Source organism: Lipophrys pholis (assembly GCF_963383615.2).
Source record: "Lipophrys pholis genome assembly, chromosome: 13".
NCBI classification, from domain to species: Eukaryota; Metazoa; Chordata; class Actinopteri; order Blenniiformes; family Blenniidae; genus Lipophrys; species Lipophrys pholis.
This window is the reverse complement of record NC_137632.1, coordinates 17,447,489-17,468,383: the sequence shown is the minus strand read 5'-3', so window position 1 is coordinate 17,468,383 and position 20,895 is coordinate 17,447,489. Positions and strand designations below refer to the sequence as shown.

General features: G+C 41.3%; 1 protein-coding gene across 1 annotated transcript in view; it reads left to right on the top strand.

Moving 5' to 3' along the window:
- The window catches only part of LOC308118970 (general transcription factor IIF subunit 2-like), a 47,356-nt gene extending 27,783 nt beyond the window's left edge, over positions 1 to 19,573 (top strand). The window contains exons 5-8 of the mRNA XM_080478709.1: positions 12,943 to 13,024; positions 16,110 to 16,209; positions 17,704 to 17,847; positions 19,305 to 19,573. Coding sequence (XP_080334835.1) covers positions 12,943 to 13,024; positions 16,110 to 16,209; positions 17,704 to 17,847; positions 19,305 to 19,448 — 470 coding nt within the window. The 3' untranslated portion in view covers positions 19,449 to 19,573. The remainder of the gene's footprint in view (positions 1 to 12,942; positions 13,025 to 16,109; positions 16,210 to 17,703; positions 17,848 to 19,304) is intronic.
- The last annotated feature ends 1,322 nt before the right edge of the window (positions 19,574 to 20,895 follow it).

Sequence of the window (20,895 nt, the reverse complement as noted above, 5' to 3'; positions counted from 1 at the left end):
AATCACTGTCTTCAAAGACCGCAGGAATCTGTTCCTCACAGCTGTTGGACCTCTCCACCCAACCGATGGCACCGGACACTGTAAATTCAATTTCCCAAAACACCGTGAGCTAGCGAGAACTCTCCTTCCCTCTAGAAGGTGGTGAATAATTCAGAGAGCTTGTGGTGTAACATGGAGTCACTGACTGCTGTGAAGCTGGCATGGCAACCACTTAAAATGGGGTCTTCTGTGAGCTTAGCTCTGTCACTCTCTCTACTGTATAGAGTCTGCGTGGGGTGGAGTTAATCTCCACACTTCAAGCTGATTATATATCAGCGTTTTATTTTTAAACGTTACCTAGGGTTTGAGCAGAGCGTCTGAATGTGACATGGTTTATCCACAGCTTAATGACATTCATGACTAATTGGCAATCTGAATTAGTGGGACAATGGGAGTCATCATGATTTAACATAGTCATTTTGACATAGCTTTGCTTCAAACATAAATCCCATCAAACTCCATTCTGTTTTTGGTGTATTTTGAGCAGGAGTAGTTTTTTGTTTTTTGGGGTTTTTTTTGCATCAAGCCTTTTCTATTTCTCCGACCATAGTGTTCTTTTGATGACTGATGTTATGTTCATCCACCCTGGTGTCTGCGAGAGGTACTATTGAAGAGAGTCCTATTTTCACAGTTCACACTGTTCACTTGGCAATGATTATACGCAACGTGGCCGCCTCAAGTGGTGCCGCTTTACTGCTAGATGTCCAGAAAAGAGAAAAAATAAGCTTCAGCCAAGTGGGGGATGAAATGAAACTCGGCCGTCGAGCTGTACGTTTATCTGCTGTTAACACAGCTAACAATTGTTATAAACTGTAAAGCTTTATAATTCCTATTATCTGAATTGGCTTCTGGTTCTGCTCCCAGTTTGACAGCATCCAGATGTAATTTTACCACTGGGAAGTGGCTCCATTCCTACTTCTGATTGATTCAAGACCACAACATGAGACCCTCCACCCAAATCTGAAGGTGTTCAGTGTAGACACGGGGGGTGTTGATGTGACCTCCACCGTAGGAGCGCATGCCGCTGTCATACTTTACCTTTCTCCACCTCGTAATCCAACCCTGATGGCGGAGGCACAGGCAGGACTCCCTTCAAAAGCTTCTTCTGCCGCCATAGGGACAAGTCTGTTGACACAGCGGATTTGTGAGCACCTGGTTGAGCCCTCTGGCAATGCCAACTCTTCAGGTTCCTGGATGTTGGGATTTAGAGCCTGAGGAAACCCAGCACAGTTTAAGCGATTGGCTCTTCTTATTCCTGACCCATTGAGCACTTTTCTGCTGAAGACATGGTTTTATTATCCCCACCTGAAAGGAGGTACTCTCACAATCCTATCAGAGTTCATGTCTAAAGAAGCATCAGCCAAACCAAATGACAGCAAATAGACCTTCTGTTTCTTCTGCTCAGACACTTTGAGCACTGCGCAATGGATGATCAACCTCTGCTTTACACCCGGTAGAGCAGTGAACCTCACTGCTAAGCTATGGGAATTTCTTCACGTGCGGTCAATGGCGCACATGGAGTGAATTAACACTTCAGACTGAGTGAAACCATGAAATTCTACTGTATTAGATGTTTTACTGTTCAATATTTACAACATCATGCCATTATTTATGCTGTTTTCTACATCTGAGTATAGCATCGGTGGGATAGTATATCACACACACAACATAAAAACTCAAGATTACATCACTGATTCTTGGTGCCTTTTTTAATGTAAGAATATATATATCTTTATATAAATTAAAATAGATGCAGCAAATGCTCTCAAAGCCTCCCCTGTTTTTGTGCCTTTTTTTTTTTTTCTTTTTTTTTTAACAAATCGATTTCAGGTGCTGATTAAATTCAAGGTAGCACTTTAAAGCTCAGGTGTTGCATGTTGAACACAGTTACAAATGTTGGAAAGTCACCTCAAACTTAACGAATGATATCATTACTTTTCACTAATGAAGTAGCCTCTGGGCTTAACAGTGCTGAGGTGTAATGGAAATTTATATTAGGAGATCCAATCAGTGACTTTGCACCACAGTTTCTACCCCTCGACTCCACTGGCGCCTTGTTGTGATGTGGAGATCAGCCCGTCTCACACCTCGGAGTGTGGGTGAGCTTGTGCAAAGAAGAAAAGATGAGCGACAAGCAAAGTCTGCTCTACATCACTTGCTGTCATTAATACCTGTAGGAGTGAAGTAACACCTGAAAGTTGGATACTGTCCAAATTTCAAATGTATTATGTAAAAAGGAATGACCGCAAGTTTGCACAAAGGCAGCAAGCAGCAGACAAATCTAATGTACGCATGCAAAGAAATATTCTGTTGCATAAATTAATATAACTATAACACTATAAATGCCAGAATTTTAGTTTCTCTCTGGTCGACGCAGACAAAAGGCACTCCTTGTCTCCATATCAACACACAGGATTAGTGCAGTGGCACCCGTCATGTTAGTTTCTTCAACAAGGCTGCAGCAGAAGCCATTATGTACATGGAAAGGGCTTTTTTTTTAAAAAAAATTTTAATAGCGCCTCTATCATTAACTCATCACATATAAAACCATCATCAGTGGTGAAATCAGAAGGGTGATAATGTAATGCATGTTGCCAAGACATCATGAGGGCCTCGCAAAAAAAGGATAACAAGCTCATTAGCACGGTGAAAGGAATCTTCGTCTCCAATACACAAATTGTCAACATGAAGCTAATTATTCGAAGTTGGCCGCAAATGCGTATGCATGTGGGATGCATATTTTTGGATGAAGTATTGCATTTTGTATTATATGAAGAATTTTTCAACACAAGCATTCAAAAAATAAAAAATTGATAATGAAGAAAGCAGATCGAAGGTTGTTTCACCCAGGAGGAAATCAAAGTTGTGGAGTGGCCCTTCCCTTTAAGGTGTAAGTGAATGTAGCCACTTTATTATGGGCAAGCAGAAAGCTTTTCTTGAGGCATGTTGAGGAAACGGTTCTGACCTGAAGGGTGTCCAGCTGAACATCAAACTGGTTTATTTTCTTTATTTCTTTTCTTTTCTTTTCGTGAAGCTTTACTTTTGAATTGTCCTATTGTTGCTGCTTACAGGATCTGTACTTCGTCTAACTAGAACTTCCACTCTGGTGAATTAAAAATCTACCAGACTATCCATTCCTGATTTACAAACATTTCACACTTTTGACACACAAGCTTCTTGGGACAATCAAAATCATTTTTATTGCCAGATATTGAAAAGTTGATGTCATTGTGGAAAAAAGGTGAGAGAAACACATTTTTGAGCAATACTACAGCCTTAAAATCAAAAGAACTTCAGACATTCTAGTCATAAGAGCTTTGAATACTAATTTAGAACAGCATGATTATTTTTGATGTTTGAATGAGCTCCTGCTCGCACTGTGAGTCTGAGTACTTCCTCCTCCAGTACAACTCATTGCAATGCATCGGTTGTCATCAAGCATCTGCGGAGGTTAATGATGACATAAAGTACAAGCTAAAGCTAAAAAGTCATGCATGATTGAAATGTAATGCACTACACCTCAGTTTCCACATCAATTGTGAAGCCCTCTGACGAAAAACCAAGACCTGATGTAGATTTTTCACGTTATATCTCCCCCTTGCGCCTCCTCATATCACTTGCAACTGGCTCCAGAAGTTATGTGTATACATTCTCCCCCAACCATTCATCTTCATAAATAATTCTATATGTATAAACCAATATTTAAATGCTTTTTGCACATAAACATAATTGATACACTGCCACAAGCTGCTAATCGGAGCTAAAATAAACACAACCCTTCACCCAAACTAACTATGATGGCATGGTGAACGGGGGGGGGGGGGGGGGGGGGGTCACCAGGTTTCTGTTGCACCGGAGTTGAGATCAGAGGCAAGAACGTTATTTCTGAGAAGCAGTAAAATCAAACAAAAAGAAAGCTGGGATCACATGAACAGCCTGAGGCACAGTAACGAAAGCAGCTTATGCAATGAGTTAGATCTTGTGCTCGTAAGAAAGAAAGAAAAAAAGATTCTTTATTGGAGCTGAAGGGAGTTTGGACCTTGAAAAGAAAAAGAAAACTGCTACCAGGGAGCAAGTGAAGGTCTTGAGTGATCTGCAACAATAGTAAAGTTGTTATTGCTGCATCAAAATGTCTTGCTCAAGCTGAATTCTTCATCTCTGTTGTGAATGTGGAACCTAAATCGTGTCCTGCTGAGATGTGTTGTTTAAGGCAGTGATTCTCACCCATTGGGTCGTGAGTGCCCACTACTGGGCCACGAAAAACTTTCAGTTCTGCTCCTTTGGGCTGCAATGACGCTTCCCACCACTTGGGGCGACGATGCGTCTTTCAGTTGTTGAACACAGTCCAGTAATCAGCAGAAGAAGAAGCCAGACACAAACTTTTGACCGAAGTGATGGAGAAGTTTATAAAATGGAAAAAAGAGGAAAGTGGTGCCTTTGAGGGCCTCAAATGCGAAATACGTCCGCAAGTCGATCCCTGACTTTATTAAGTTGGACAAAAGATCTCCTCAGTTTTTTGAGTATATACTGTAAATCAAAATATTTTGGGGTTTCCAATTTATTTAGATTTTGTTAATATTGACTTGAGCCTTTATTTGTTCTTGTAGCAACTTCAGTTGTTATGATTGCTCTCCTGTTCAGTGCATGTGCAGATCTACATAGAGGAGATAAAGAAATGTTGAGATCAACACAGTGTATCATTTATTTGACAAGGTTTTAGCTTGATACTCTAAGTGGACTTAATTCAGTTATTGAATACAAATCAAACCAAAAGTCTAATCAGTTGAAATGAAAGTGTTAATATTTAAATGGCCCCCAGGCCACTTTGTACTGGGAAAATTGGGCCCCGAGGTCAAAACTGTTGAGAACCCCTGGTTTAGTGTGGGGTACCAAGACCACTGCTGCAGGCTGTCCTGTCCCAGTGCTCTATACAGGTGTGAACGCTGTGTCTGTCTATTTTGCATAAAGTCGTACTTGTTCAAGGTGAGCGTTGAATGCCACTCAAAAGTTGCGCCTTGTTTCCTCCTTTGCTCATTTTCTTTCACTCAAACTGTGAGATTTTCTGATGAACCTTTTGTTTTCTTATTTTTTCACGTAAAATTCCCGTCATTTAAAATGAATGGCGAGACTGTTTCTCTTGAAACTGTACTTATTGCTGCGACTCTTCATGTAGGTTCTTTGTGTTAGTGACACAAACACTCTCAAATAAGGGCTGAAGTTAGTCGGTGATGATGGATGGAGGCCTAGTGGGTGGCGAGCCGTTTGTTGTGTTTAACACGAAGAAGGTCAGAGCTTTGAGGAAAGGGCCTCGGAGCAGATGGAGGTAAGAGATGAGTGAGTGGGCAGACAGTTGACCCCCCGTCCCCCTTGCATTGCTCTCGCTCCTCCTCCTGCCATCTTCACTCGTCCATTTTTCACTTCTGAGCTCTTAAGGAATTAGCTAAATGCGATGGCTTCGTAGGTGCTTATCCGTCTTTGCTGTCTTTAATTTTGACCTAGTTGCCTGTGATTTCCTCATTTAATCGCACAACCTATCAAGACTATTGTTTGCATGAAATGATCTGGCTTTTTGGATGTGCTTTAATGGCTGTATTCAGTACCTTTCTTCAGTCTGTATGGTGGTTGTCAGTGTCCACATCATAAGGAGGCTGAGCTGCAGTGAGCAGATATGTGGCGTAGCCTGCTCCACCAACTCTCTGAGGGTTCTACTTTGTTGCTGTGCATGAGTGAATAAACAAATTCTGCTGTTTGGGGAGCATCTGATTCAGAGCTGAAGTTAATCTCATTTGTCTCTCTGACACTGTGAAAGCAAAGTAACCCCAACTGAATAATATTTTTGTGCAGAATACAATCGGCTACAGGTCCACCTCATGAGTCACCGGCGTGCTGAGGCTCTTTCACTTCTAACTGTGGTCTTATGGCGCCTTATGGCGCCTCCTATTTATACTGAGATAGTTCCTGCTGATATCTTTTCATAATCTGACGTGTATGTGTGTATAAGAGAAGGTGTTTATGAGAGACTTAGTTGCTTCATTTACCAAAGAATTGCTGTCGGTTTGCAAAGGAACAAGGGAGGTGAAAATCCAAAGGTAAATAGAATCAGTTGACATAAAAAAAAAATTTAAGTTAAAAAAAAAAAGAAAAATCTGGCTGTAAATCATGGCTGTATCTTTACCACAACTGAGCTGTGACCCAACTACATCTGATAGACGTCTACTATGACATGGTGGGACCTGAAGCTGCTTCTATTTTTACTTTAATTACAGTAATTGTGCTACTTTCAGTGTCGTTGCCCTTTAAAACCAAAAGCCTGAATGCGATGAAGTCTATTGATGGGCAGGACCACTAAACATGTAATGATGAAGCCTTTTGTTGAGGGCAAACCCACAAGTCCTCCTGCTGAGCCACTGTCGGAGGCTGACATGCCGTCAGTGCATCCCGGTCTGTATTCCACTCGGGACATGATGGACACCACCGAGTGATAATTCACATTTCTATGTACAGAGTGAACGTTTGCGTTTTCACCAGCATACTTGTGTTTTGACATTTGTGTGAAATTCCGGCCTCTGCCATTCAGGAGGATGACGGGCAGGCGGAGCGCGAGTGTTTGAGTTACACAACAATGTGGGAGAAGAGTGATTGCGGCTAAAGCGGAGTGAAGTGCGTTAAGGCTGTTATCTCCGCGCCAAAGGTTTGTTCACATGATGTGAAGATGAAAAGAAATGCAGAGCCAAATCAGTGCAAAAGGTCCTTCGGATGTTCAGTTCTTGGTTTCTTGCGGAGGGTGCAGTGGCGGCCTTGAGGTTAGAGCAGCGAGCTCATGACTGGGAGGTCACGTTTCAAATCCCGTGCGTATGAAGGGTGCAGCAGAAAGGGCATCCGCCATAACATTCAGAGCCAGAGGAGGAGTATAAAGAACTGTGAAACCAGAAAGTTTGGCTCCGACAAAGCCGGGGTCTCAAGATGACGGTGTCAGTCTGAATTACATGGTTGTGACACTGAGTTAACCCTTATACCGAGAACTGCTCAATACTTCTGTGTGCTTCTCTTTGTCTGAAGTCAGTGGTTGATTGGCAACTATTAACATTGTTTTCAAAAGCAGTTTCAGAAAAGTTGAAATATCCAAGAAAATGTGTACAGCTGATGGGCACTGAGAAACGGAGGGAAATCTGACACTTGCAATTTCAGACACAGGATTTCTTTCTCATAATGTAAATGCACTTTAGGTAGAAGAGCCATATCATAAACCTGTCAGGACTTGTATTGGCGGTTGAACGACCACGAGTAATCTTTCATGTTTTGACAGCTACTGCCCGTAAAACAAGGCCTACTCACGGAGGAGTCGGAAAATGTTTTCAATCACTCTTAAAAGGTACAATATAATAACAATGGGTTAGAAGAAATGTAATGCTTGAAACTGTTTTCACAAAAAAAAAGAAATGAACTACTGTGAATTCATTTCTACCTAGAAGATTTTAGCATGTCTTTAAAAAGACCTAACTTCTTTGTCTTTTGGATGCTCGTTTGCGGGGTGGCCAAAGCGGATAGCTTGATCCGCATGTTTGAACAGTCTCTGGATGAGATCACTGCTCGGGGATTCAAACCTGAACACTTCCAGACAATCTCGCTTCCCTCACCTCTAAGCCAACCACTGCACCCAAATCCTAACCAAAGCGAGGCTAAACACATCCTGAATAGGATTTTGGATATTTTAAGTATCAAACCAGTTGAAGTGACTTCAGCCTTGTTTTTAAATACTTTGAGCCAAAGTCAGTATTGTGAAAACTACTACAAATAAGATGGAATCCAGAAACAATGAGCACTGATGGAAACTGTGCAGCCTTGTGTTTCAGGTAGTCCGAGGTTCCTGGATTGAGTTTGCTGTTACCATGGTGATGAAGGTTATGCACGGGCTTTTCATAACCCGGCCTAACTTTGCAGGATGTTGTGTTGTATTTACATTTGTCTCGCACGCTGCTATTCCTCCAATGGAAAATGTGTTTTGTTTGACTTTTTTTTTTTTTTTAATCATTTAAACTGATTAAATGCTGCTGCCTCATGATTGGGAGCTTTTCTAACTCCACCCTCAAGTCCTTGACACTTGAAATTGTTCCACCACTCAATCATCTAGTCTGTCAACCTGGCAGCAAGTTGATGTCACCTGCACAACCGCAATGTACCTGAATGTGGAAAGAGTTGACAATAACTTATATGCTGCTATTTCGGGTCACACGGAGCAGCTTTGTTCAAGAGGAATGAGCGTTCTACCTCAGTAACCCCACTGACAAATATTCCAACATGTATTCAGGTATGTAACGACCAACATTGTAATCATTTTGGTCCTTTTCAGTATAATAGAGCCCATATCATAATAACTTCACCATAATGCAAAAACATGTTTTCCAATAATATAATAAGAAGCTTTAAAGAATGCATTCAAATTGTAATGTCTGCAGCCAATAATGTAATAATAGATAGGACTGGATATCTGAGATGTAAATGGGTTGCATGGAAAATATCAGTTTGACTATTTGTGAGAAAATAGAATATATTTTCTGTTTTTAATTGAACTCCAGCAAGAGACAGGATAGTGATGTAATCTATCAACTAAAACAAATTTTGGTATTTTCCGTGCCATCGGCGTGGAAGAAGAAAAAATGTGGTTAAGATGTATTTTCATAAAACTGTCTGCGTGAAAGATTGAGTCCGTTCATATGCCTTTTTCTTCTCCTTGTTGCATTGCATCCGTTGTGCTGCATTAGAAACTTTGCTGAAGGTTTTGCTGAAGGTTTTGCGAGTAATGAAGTCATACAAAGTCCTGAATGATAAGTGCGTAGGAGACTTAGGATGGTGATTGCGTGCTAAAGATGCGGAGCATGACACTCATGAAGGACTCGGGCAGTTTATAGTGAAGCCACCGTGCAGGAGTCTATTTATCACAAGTCTTCCTCCCACACACACGCACACACACACACACACACACACACGCCTTGAGCTACACGTGCTACGGTCAGTCTTCCCGATCACGCCGTTTTTCTTTCTCTCTGCATCTTGTGAAACATTTCTCTCCTACGTACGCCGTCCTTGTGGACTTTGGGAATTGTTGGAATTGAATAGTAGGAGGAGAACAATCCTCCTGTTCTTGACCCCGTTTGACCAGAGCTTCTTCTGAGCGGATATGGACTGGCAGGATGGAGAGCAGCTCTGCATGCGTGCACACATGTTGCTCGTGTGTGGGTGTGTTTTTTTAGACATGTCGCTCTGCCACTCACAGGCCAATAATTGCACATAATTGCATCCATTTGTGGGGAAAAAGGGCAAAGATGAACATTAGTGAGATCTGCGACACGCACTGTGAGGCGGCCTCCTCCCCCGAGATTAAAAACGGACACTTGCGGGCAATTTGACGGCATGTTGTGCGACACGTGATGTTAGGAGGTGAAGCGATGGTTGCTATGGAGACCGTGGACGTTGCGCCTGCTTTTGTTCAGCCTTGGTTGTCACTGAATTTATGTACAAAGATGCATATATCCTACTGAAACCTGTGCCTCAAAGCTGGATTATTGTTCATTTATGAGCAAAAATCATCCTGCTCTCACACTTAGGAAATGAGCCAAGAGTGTAATAATCCACCGCTACGAGAAGTCCCCCATTAAATCAGTTGTTCTGCAGTGAGTGAAGGTTTCTACAAAAGGCAACTCCCTGCTGTTTTATTAAAAATGACGATAATTGTGAACTGTAGAGCTTACTTAATTATTATTAATGCTATTATCACAATTACATTCACTTGTACATGATGGTGGAAATGATGAGGACTTGCAACACAAAAACAGCTATTACCTTTTGATAATTTGCCTAATATTCATAGCTCCTTTTTTTCTTTTCCAAACTTCAAGAACTAAGTGTTCACTTAGTCGCTTAATTTATCCCACCCTTTGATAGGTGCCGTGATGAAGGGATACTAGTGTGTTAGTCACTTCATACGTCAGCGATTTCAGCCGATTGGTGTATATTACACCAGCGTCTTGTGAGGAGATCGGCACAGTCAGTCACTTTAATCACTTGAAACTTGTTAATGAATGGACGACAGCTTTGGAACTCATAAAATGTAGTCAGATTTTTTTTTTTCCTGCTCAAGTGATGGTTAACTCAAATCTCAACAGTTCAATCAAGAATATCTTTTTAACAATAAAGCACTCTAAATGTGAGGATTTTTACCATCATTAGATGATGTAAGTCAACTTCAGGTACGAGTGCCACTGTTTAGGAGGGCAGAGGCCTTCTCAGTATCAACATTGTTTAAGCTCTGTCCTCATTGTGACAAATCCAACGTACACAAGCAGAAATAAGATCAAACAGACACTGTCTGGGATTTTAAAACGGTTTGTCACAAACCAAATCATGTCAAAATGTCTTATAGATGAGTTATGATTATTGTAATTATATTACAACCTCCTTCCTCAATAGAAGTGAGCGCAGTGGAGGCAGTCAACGAGATGTCTGCTCTCTATTAACACGTTGAAGTCAAGCCATCTTTTTTTTTTTTGTTTCCACTTTTGGCCTGCTGCTGATGAGATCACACCTTAACAAGAGAAGATGAAACTAGTCCTGATTTAAGCACTTTGATGAAGCGTGTGTCCTCCACTGACCGTAGTACCTGTGATGACCCACGAATGGAGGACGCGCCGCTGCTCACTACGCTAAATGACACTCAACTTGTGCACTGCGCTAGGAATGCTTCTTGTCCGGGATTTCAGGAAAAGGAAAATCCATTTGAATCGATTTCAAAAAATGAATTTGAACAAACCAGTTTTCTGATTCTATTTGTGTCGCAAAAAAGTACGGAATGCATTTTGTAGCATTTTTCTTTCAAAGCAACTTAATCAATTAGGAAACCAAAAAGTATTTTTCTGCACCTCCTGAATCTAGAATTCCCCAGCCGAGGACATGTGGTTTTACGCCTTGTGGTTTATACGGAGTGATGAAATAAAACTGCTCTTCGTGCGTCGTCAGTGATGCGATACCACAGAGATGCTTAAAGCTGCGGTCTTTCACTCTTCTGCTCTATTTACCTGACGTGGACTCAGAGCTTGATACTGAATAATGTGATTGAGGAGAGCCTGCGCACAAGATGAGACGGAGCTGATGTGAATCTGTGTGGGATTCACTCCAATCACACAGGACACACGGGTCACATCTGACCGTCGTCAGCTGCTGAGGGAAATCGGAGGAAATGGTTGGACAGCCTGTCTCGCTCCTCCGCCCGTTGTTCAGGCCCGTCGCTCCGCTCTGTTTCTTGACCTCCACATCTGTGGACTCTCTGGCTTTCCGCCGTCTTCGTTCAAAGCAGGGGCGTGAGATGTTGTGACTTTTCGAGCCCCTCCTGTGTCCACGTACATCCCATGCCAAATCATCCAAACGATGCACAACAAACTGGGCTGGTGCCAATCGAACGCCAACGCTCACCAACTGCACTCCGCCGCTTCCCGGACAGCCGATTGGAGATGGGGAGAAAAAAAAATGGCCAGCTTGAGAGTTTAATTGGAGAGCAGTAGAGGAGGTATGGAACGGTTTAGGAACGAGGTTGTGGGTTGCATTGTTGAATAATTGGTTAAACGGAAAACCGGTTTTGGAAAATCAAACAAATGACTATATGAAGGTGAGTTAGCAATGTGAGTAAATGTCAGGCAGCCAGTTCAAGACGATGTTGGAATTTGTTTAAAAGATTTAATGCCACCATGTCAGCAAACATTTAGACAGTGGATGTCTTCTTGGCTTGGTCGGTACCACCCCAGTGAAAATGAAGAGCTATTCTCCATGAATATATCGCGCTTCGTACAGTACATTGGGCTCCCAGTATTTTCCAAGCACTCTCTTTCAGCGTCACACACCTGGCGCCAAGCAATTTCTTCCTCCTGTATTCTCGCCTGCTGTGTCAGATTGAATGTGAAAGTGCCGGCAAATTGCAATCTTTGTGTCTAAACAGATTTCCAGTCAGGTTCAGGTCAAACCTCGGGCTCCTGGCTGGTGGAACACATTTAGAGGCTTCGGCACAAAGTCTCTCCAGTGGGGAGAGATCTATTGATCTCCACTCAAATTTAAAGTTCTTCTGTTTTATTTCACGGTTTTCCTTATTTAGTGAAGCCTCAGAGATCAAGTCTTTGCAGATTTCAATATCCTGCAGTTGTTATAGTTGGTGAATGAAAATAAGGCAGTTAACAGAGCAAAAAGCTACCAGCGTCACAGATGTGAGCTTTTTAATACAACCGCCTCTGCACTGTTTGGCTCCATGAATTGGATGAACGAGCTTTGTGGTCTCAAGATTGTTATGCATCTGGACTAGGGAAGCAAGATACTAGTTAAACGTGCAGGATTCTATCATTTCATCGATATAATGTGTGATAAATGATAAGTATGAAAGTGACTTTTTGTCACGTTTGTTGATTTCTGTGCTACTGACCTCTGAGCTGTTGCCACAAGGTATAATTTAACATTAAAATAATGACGTGAAATATGATCCATCCTGTTCAGTGCTGTAGGTCTTCGAACCAATGGACAATGCGTGGAAACATAGTTCATTGCAGTTTCTTCTTGTGCAGACGCTCATTACTTTCTTTTGCGATTGTATATTGGGAATGTTGACCTCGTGATAAAGAGAGATTTGGGATATCTTGTGCAGCTCTAATCTGGACTGCTTCTTTTAAAATCCAGACTTCTTCGTCATTTATTTAGTGAATTTTATATGGAGGGGAAAGTTTTAAGGTCAAATGAAGTTCGGGGTTCGTGTCAGGTCCTGGGTAAGGTTCAGGCCAGCAGGAGTTAAGATCGAACCAAGTCTGCAAGGAATTAATGCGTGTGCGTGTGATGATTAAGCCAATGAGTCACTCCCTGTCTTTGTTGCAGATGGAATCAGTCTGGAGGGGATGGTGGTGCACAGAGCTGAATGCAAACCGGTCGTCACCGATAATTACATGAAGCTGAAGAGGTAACAGACGCTGGAGTTTGAAGTCTTCCCAATTTTTACAACTTCACATTCCAATTGAATTTATATTCTTCTTCTTTGCCCCCCTTGTTCCATTTAATGTATCAGTCTTTATGAAATGATTCGGTCCAAAACAACTGGCATAACAGACAATCTTTAGTTTGATTTGAACTGCATATTTCCTTGAATGCAAATGCAGTGACCTTCTGCCATACCCTCCTCCTCCAGTGGGAATACGAACACAACAAATCATTGCCGTTCCCATGGCAACCAGCATGTTTCCATGAGAGAATAAGGCGTCGGCCGTTCAAGTGAACCAGAGAGAGAAGTAGACGCACAAAAAAGAAGATGCAGATTGAAGAACAACATACCTAAATCCTCTTAAACTGATATGGACTAATTGAAGGAGATCTCTAAATTGATCTTTTTCTAATCTTAAGTCGATTATGAGCAACAATGCTACAGTTACCATGCATTTCTGTTGCTATAATGCTGGCTTTAGATTAGCACTGTGGCGTAGCTTTACTAATGAGTAAAGAAATATTTTCCATGGAAAGACGATGCTCATAGCTACGTCGTCTGGTCTCAAGCAAACACTTTTCATCCAGACTGAAGTGAAGTAATGTTGCCCAGAATTGAACTCACCTCTGATGTTACAGGTTGGCTCGTTTATACAAGCCCTTTGTTTTAGTTGCCGGGACTTTGCCATCATATTTGTAAGCAACATAGAGCTGATTTTAACAACACAAAACTAAAATGCATTTAGTTTACTTATGACTTGTGGGTGGCGATATTCTTGATTTTTGTGTGGTTAATTGCGGACATTGTTTTGAATATTATGTAACGTCTGGGCAGTTTTCTGAACATTATAAAAGACCACATAGAGTTCTTCTTTGGAAGCTTGCAAAATACTAGGTTTGTTATATAGTTATAAAGTTTAAATATCTACTATATTATACATGTATGATCAATCTGAAAGGATTACTGTGTTTCTTCCCATCAAATAATAAGATCCTACTCAAGATTTACTCGAGTACAAATTGAAACAAGAAATCTTGATTGAAATGTTGATAAATTGTGATTGTTGTTTTTATATATTTCAATTGGCTTATTATTGTAACATTTAAATATTTCTGAATTTAAGGTGCCCTCTAAAGCAAATGTGTGTATAAACACATTTTCAGAACCAGATTTAATGTAAAGGTGATGTTTGGATTACATATTCAAATGATAGGATAAGCTACAGTGAATGAACGCAGGTCTCGGTTGTCAAAATAAGTTTGAGTAGCACGTTGGTAAATATCTTTCATCATCTACGTCACTCAACAACTAAGACAACATCTTCCAATCTGAGAATATAGGAATTGTAGATTTCAGCCAAAAAGATTCCACTCGCTAGGAGTGTGTGACTCTGGAGTGAATTGCATGTTTCACTCTCACTGCAGACGAGTTGGCAGCTTTACTTCATTTAGAACTTATAATATATTTGTTTGAAGGCTTTAATATGTGGTGCTGGTGAAGCTGCTTTAATCACTATGAGGAGTTAATCAATTTCCCCCCTTCCTGTGGTAAAAGGAATTTGTCGTGTTGAGGACACGACAAAAGGGGGTTGTATATACTGTATCCCCCCTCTAGCTGTGAATTTGGTGCAAGTGTAAACACGAATAATAACAGCACTGCATATGGGAAATGGATGAATTATCACGTGATTGTATGTTGAGGGCTTATTGTTTCGGCTTTGGCAAAACGGGCAAGAAAAACATTACGTGATCTCCATCAAGTGAACCGCTCTGCCATCGACAGCTGATATTTTAGCAACAGTGACTTGGGTTTCAGAGTTTTTTGGAGAAACAACCACAAAAATGTAGGTTACATGTGGGGGATAAAAGAGGTAGGAGTTTGTTTTTGCAGTTCTGTGCTGTTGATGTTGCTTCTTTCACCTCTGCACAACATAAAGTCTGTTCAAGTGCTGTGAATTAATTTCAACAAGGGCAGAGAAGTTGGCAACAGGGGGCATCGCTGTAATTTTGTGCAATAAACACTTGAGTCCACTCTGCCCCCTGTTTTAGTTTTTTTTTTTTTTTTTAGTGAAGTGAAAAAAAAAAAAACGTTTTTTTTTTTTGTCTCCCTCTCATTGTAATACGTTATTCCAACCAGAGTTGGTGGATGGCATTGCTATAGCAACAGCATCGCTGTGGCAGATGCACCGCTACAATACAACCCAAGGCAAACGCACAAAACAGTTTACATTGGTGTGCGAGCCCGTCTCTGTGTCAGCCCTCAAATCGCTCGGCTGCATTTCACACCCAAAGAAGCAAGTTTACAGGCTGAGGTGCAAAACCATGGCCGCCAGCTGAACCTCAAGCACTTTCTGTTATTCCGCCTCGAGCAGGCTGCCACCCTCCTCAGACGTGACAGGATCGTCATATCTGTTTTCTCTTCACTGGAGGGAAATTTGTTGATGACAGAACTCTCATGTTTGGGTCCAGTTTCATAATCTCCCGTTTGGGCAGCTGCAGCTGACAAATGTCTCTCTCAATCGCCGCGGGAGCACAGGATGTGAAGGCATTGTGTTGTCATGGCGGCGTGTTTGTGTCGACAGAGTTCAGGAACAGTTGTGGTGGAAATTTCTCAAGCAATTATCTGCGGGACTGTCGCATCACTGCACGTGTTTCCGAGGAGTTCGAAACCGATGTATGACTTGTCTCACTGAGAACCTTAACTCACTAATCAGTGCAATCAATTCAAGTCAAGCATCACTCCAAGCATCAGCAGCTCTGTTACTGGGTTTGTGACGGGAGAAAATGCCCCGAAGCAGCTGCAGCTCCTCGTCGCGTCGGACATTTCCGTTTTTGTTCTGTCGTTCAATTATCAGGCCAAAATACAACATGCCCGATCAGCTGAGCCAAGATGGTCGAATGTGAAGAAACAATAAATAGACAGAGTGACAGCCGCCAGGGCTTGTTTTGTTAGTTCAGCTTGAAGTTGGTGACAGTCGCCCTCGTGCCAACAGGCACATCTGTCATCAGATATCAACTCATATCACAACTTTCTTCTGTGTCTGTGTGTGTGTGTGTGTGTCCACCAGGGTCCAGGTTCGAGAGTCCATCAAGCCTCAGCGTATGTCACAGCAGCTGGAGAAAGCCATCACCACCATCTTCAAGCCTGTGGCCAACCACAGCTTCAATGTGAGGAATGTGTGTGTGTGTCGGCATCTCAACTGCATTGCAAGTCAACCCTGGGGGACAAAAAGAAATCGCCTTTTCTGTAGAGACACATTTTAGGATCCGGCTGAGGGTTAGATTAATTTCAGCCCAGGATTAAATTACGACTTGTGTCTGTGTGTCCAGTCTGACACATGATGAAGCGTTCTTGTTTCAGAATGACTGAAGGGAGTGTGTATGAAGCAGCCATAGCACTGAGATTGTAGCAGGACCAACCTGCACATTGTCCTGTAAAAAGTTAATGAGAATAAAATTTATTATTATTACAAGAAAGTGAGATATTGTCCAGCATGTCACAACCTATGAACTATATGTTCCCCCCAAAAAAAGCATCATACATCCTATTTTCACTTATTTTAGTGAGTGCCGATGGATCAAACACAATACTCAAGCCTGTATTAATAAATCAAGCTGAATGAGGATCAGGTTTGTTTTCCCCTCTGGTATGACTCATTCTGGCCACAGTAACAACACTGCGACCCTTTAAATGAACTGGCCTCGGTCTGTTCACTCACAGCAGCACTTAGCAATGCACTTTGGTTCTCTTTAATTTATTTCTGTGTGAAACGGAACAGAATCGAGGGCAAAACAAAAACCAACTCTATTTTACTGGGGCACTATGATTCAAGCAATGCAGGCAATTTGCGGATTCATTCCAAGCTTTTCACTCCACATGAAAACACGCCGCTGAGAGACTGCTGGGTGTTTGTGTCATTTAGCAAAGACTGAGCAGCATGTTGACAATTTTTTTTTTTAAATATTAATTCATACATGATTAGATATTACTGTAAGAAATTATAACAGATTTCACTGTTTTGGTTTTTCCTTCCAGCTCTCACACTGCTCAAATACCCAAATGTTCCTACTCTCATGAAGTGCTAAATGTTGTTGGTTTCACGGCACATTATTTCATTATTGTGCTGCACATTCCTACGATATAGAAGTCAGCCATTGTAATTGCAAAGTGACGTTTGAAGGTAATGCGAGCTCTGGTCGCTCCGACATTATGGTCAACACACACCGAATAAATGACGACGAGCAAACGTTGGTGTCAAGGTGAATTTTAAAAAAAATTATTGCTGAAAGTCCCTGAAATTGTTTTTTCAGAAGCAACTTAAGGTCGAAAACAATTTGATTTGTATTGTTTCGCTGTTTTGCACAAGAAAATCTCATTTAAAAAAAAAAAAAAAATCACCTTTTCCTTGTAAATGAGATTTTTTTGTTTAATAAAAAGAAAAGACATTCCATTCACTTATCATAATGTAATATTTTTTTGCAGGAGTAACATGTGGAGTTCAGCTTATTTAAAGATTATGCCCTCATTCTGCAGGTTTGGAGCACTCTGGGTCAAATTGGGCCGTTTTTGTGGCAGGAACACATTTTCCCTTTTGCATTGGTGACATCAGGTGTGTACCTCCACTGAGAAGGATCCGGGGTGACGGAGGCGTTGTGTTGCAGGTGGAGTACACAAAGAAGAAAAAGACTGACGGCAAGATGGTGAGAGCTGAGCGACAGGTCGTGTTGGACATGCTCTTCGCAGCCTTTGAAAGGCACCAGTATTACAACATTAAGAATCTGGTGGAGATTACCAAACAACCTGTGGTGAGCGCGCACACACACACACACACACACACACACACACACACACACACACACACACACACACACACACACACACACACACACACACACACACACACACCAAACCATTGATATACATACACACAAACTGAAAGACCGAAGCATGAAAGAACACTATGCACCTGCCCACTTTCCACCTTGCTTTGTTAAATTTGAGCAAATCGCCCACGACATAACATTCAAGCCTGGTTCACACTATCTGTTGTGGCTGAAATTTAGGCCAACATGTGCGCGCGCACACACACACACACACACACACACACACACACACACACACACACACACACACACACACACACACACACACACGAGCGGCATGAATCGATACAGTGCCGTGGATTGGTTCCAGCTCGCAGTGAACAGCACTGTGTAGGTGCTGATGAGACCTTGAGGTCCTCCTCTCCCTCTGATTGCATCTGATTGCATAACCATCGACTGAGTAGGAGTCAAACGCCCCGATACACTCCACGCCATCATTTCTCTCCTGAAGCACTTGGCTAACACTCAAATTAGCTGAACTAATGTAACCGAAATGCCCATTATGAAAAGTCTTGCAACGCATCACTTTTATTCATGAAATGGAGCTCCTGCATTTTTCTGGGGGGGGGTTAGCTCAACAGTGCCACCTGGTGGCTGTTGTAAAGTATGGCGAGAAATGAGCTGCGCTTGGTGCTTTTCTGTATCAGTATGAGACGTGATGAAACATGCAAGTTGGTATTTTACACCCAAATTCAGAAAACAATGTATTTTGCTTTTAATCTCAATCACTTATGACAAAACATTAAATCTGAGGTTGTTCAGTATGAAGCTGCTGCAGCTTGGAAAGATGCATCCGTCCATTTTCTTGGTCACAAGGTGCTAAATTATTCTGTAATATTCACACCCATCTTCTTTTTTTTTTTTTTTTATTCAAACCTAAAAGTATTGTGAGCAAGAAGTCAACTTATGCTCTAGATGTTACCTTGAGGAGCGTTCTGAATGTTTATTGTGTAAAACTAACGGCACTGAGGAGTCAGAGGAAGAGAACAGGAGACATGTCCAACGTGAAATTGATTATTTAATAGTAATTATGACTGTGGAAATGAAGTTGTATGTCGCCTCTTCACAAACAAGTTAGCCAACAGTTAGTAGAGAAGAAATACAATAATGGAATAATTAGAAATGTAGAATTGTAAATAAAGACTAACAGTAAGTTCATAGTTCAAGTCGAGGTGTATAAGTGTAAAATGCAGTACGGCTAACTTAGGTCAAGATAAACCTAAAGCTCACTGAGAGTTTTGAAACTTGTTGGAGTGATGCAATTTAATTTACTCCTCAAAATGAGTTAGTTTTGTTTAGTACAAACATTGTCCAAAAGTTTTATCTCCACAGCAGTGACAGAGCAATTATGTACCGACAGTTTCTTGTGTCCGATGCAGAGCTACCTGAAAGAGATCATAAGGGAAATCGGGACGTACGTCAGCAAGGGACCCCACAAAAACACCTGGGAGCTGAAGCCGGAGTACCAACACTACCAGTCCGGCGAAGAGAAGGAAAAGGAGGAGGAGGAACTGTCCAACTAACTCCATCAAAATCCAGGAGGAACTCGAGTTTATCAGTTTGTTATGAACTTGACATAATTGTCCATGTCAATGTTTTTTTTTTTTCTTTTTTGGTGTAAAATAAACCTGATTGTTTTTGCATCACTGACTTGAGGCTTTATTCATGTTTAAGTTTGCTGACTGAACATCTGGGCTTTTGGGTGTTTTTCTTTCTTTAGTTTTATGTTTCCACTGAGCACATAGTTTCTCCACCAGTTTAAAAACATCCATCACATGAGTGTGTGAGATTGTCTCTGTGTGTTTGCCCCGTCATGGACTGCTGACCTGTCACCGTCCAAGGTTTTCTGTATCTTTAAAAAAAAATAATAATAAAATTTCCCCTCACTTGTCCAGTTTGCACACTGCGAGCCGAGGAAAGTTTCCAAGAAGCAAGAAGTCGATAATGGCTGCAAACATCCAGCTGTCTTTACAGTGACTGAGCGAGTGGAAACCTGCTGTGGCTGACGAGTGTACGACCACACCCTTCCCCACAGTGTGTTGTGTAAATAACTGAAAGTATATAATAAATATTTCTCCATGAGAAATGTTTAAGCTCAAGTTCTTGCCCACAATAAGTAAGTTCAGCATCTCGCCATCAGTGCTGCACAATAAAGTGTCCTTGTGTCCTCATTAGTTTGCCAAGCAGCTTTTGTACTGTGTCTGGTTTCAGTGTCACTTTGTGCTTGGCTTCCCTCTGTTCTTGACTCTGTGGATTCTGTCCCTGATGGCTGAGCCGTTCTGTCTCAACAAAGTTGAAACACCACTTTATGGAAATCGAGGGTCAGCCTCCTCTTCATTCAATCCATCCTGCAACATCTGTTGGTCACAATGATATTTGAATACATATATATTCACCAGTACAAGATAATTTACCATCACAGACTTTTTGAGGGGAAATACTGACCACCTTGACATCCCTATTTACAGTTATTATAGTCAAAGAGGCAAAAACATTATGAGCCTGGACATTGGTTCAAAATGATCCATCATTTAGATTTCTTGTAATGTTTTCTCTCCAAAGCTGACAAAGACAATGTTGGTTTTTCAGTTACATTACCAGCAGTTTGAAGCATCCAAGTCCTCATGCTTTTTCACTATAGTGATGAACTTTCTTCTGAGCAGATTCATCCTCAGCACTATGGAGGACTGATTGCGCCCAACATGAATAAATACACCATTAAATAATTTATTAAATGTGTCAATTCGTTAAAATTGGAATTAAATATATAAATGTTTCATTCATTAATTTAAATACCAGTTCATCTATAATTATTACACTATTTAAAAAAATATTTCATCGCCTAAATGTGCCAAAATTAAATAAATGAAGACACCATTAAATAATTAATTACATTTGTCATTAATTCCTTAAAATTGGAATTAAATATATAAATGTGTCCTTAATCCCTTAAAATATGGATTCATTTTA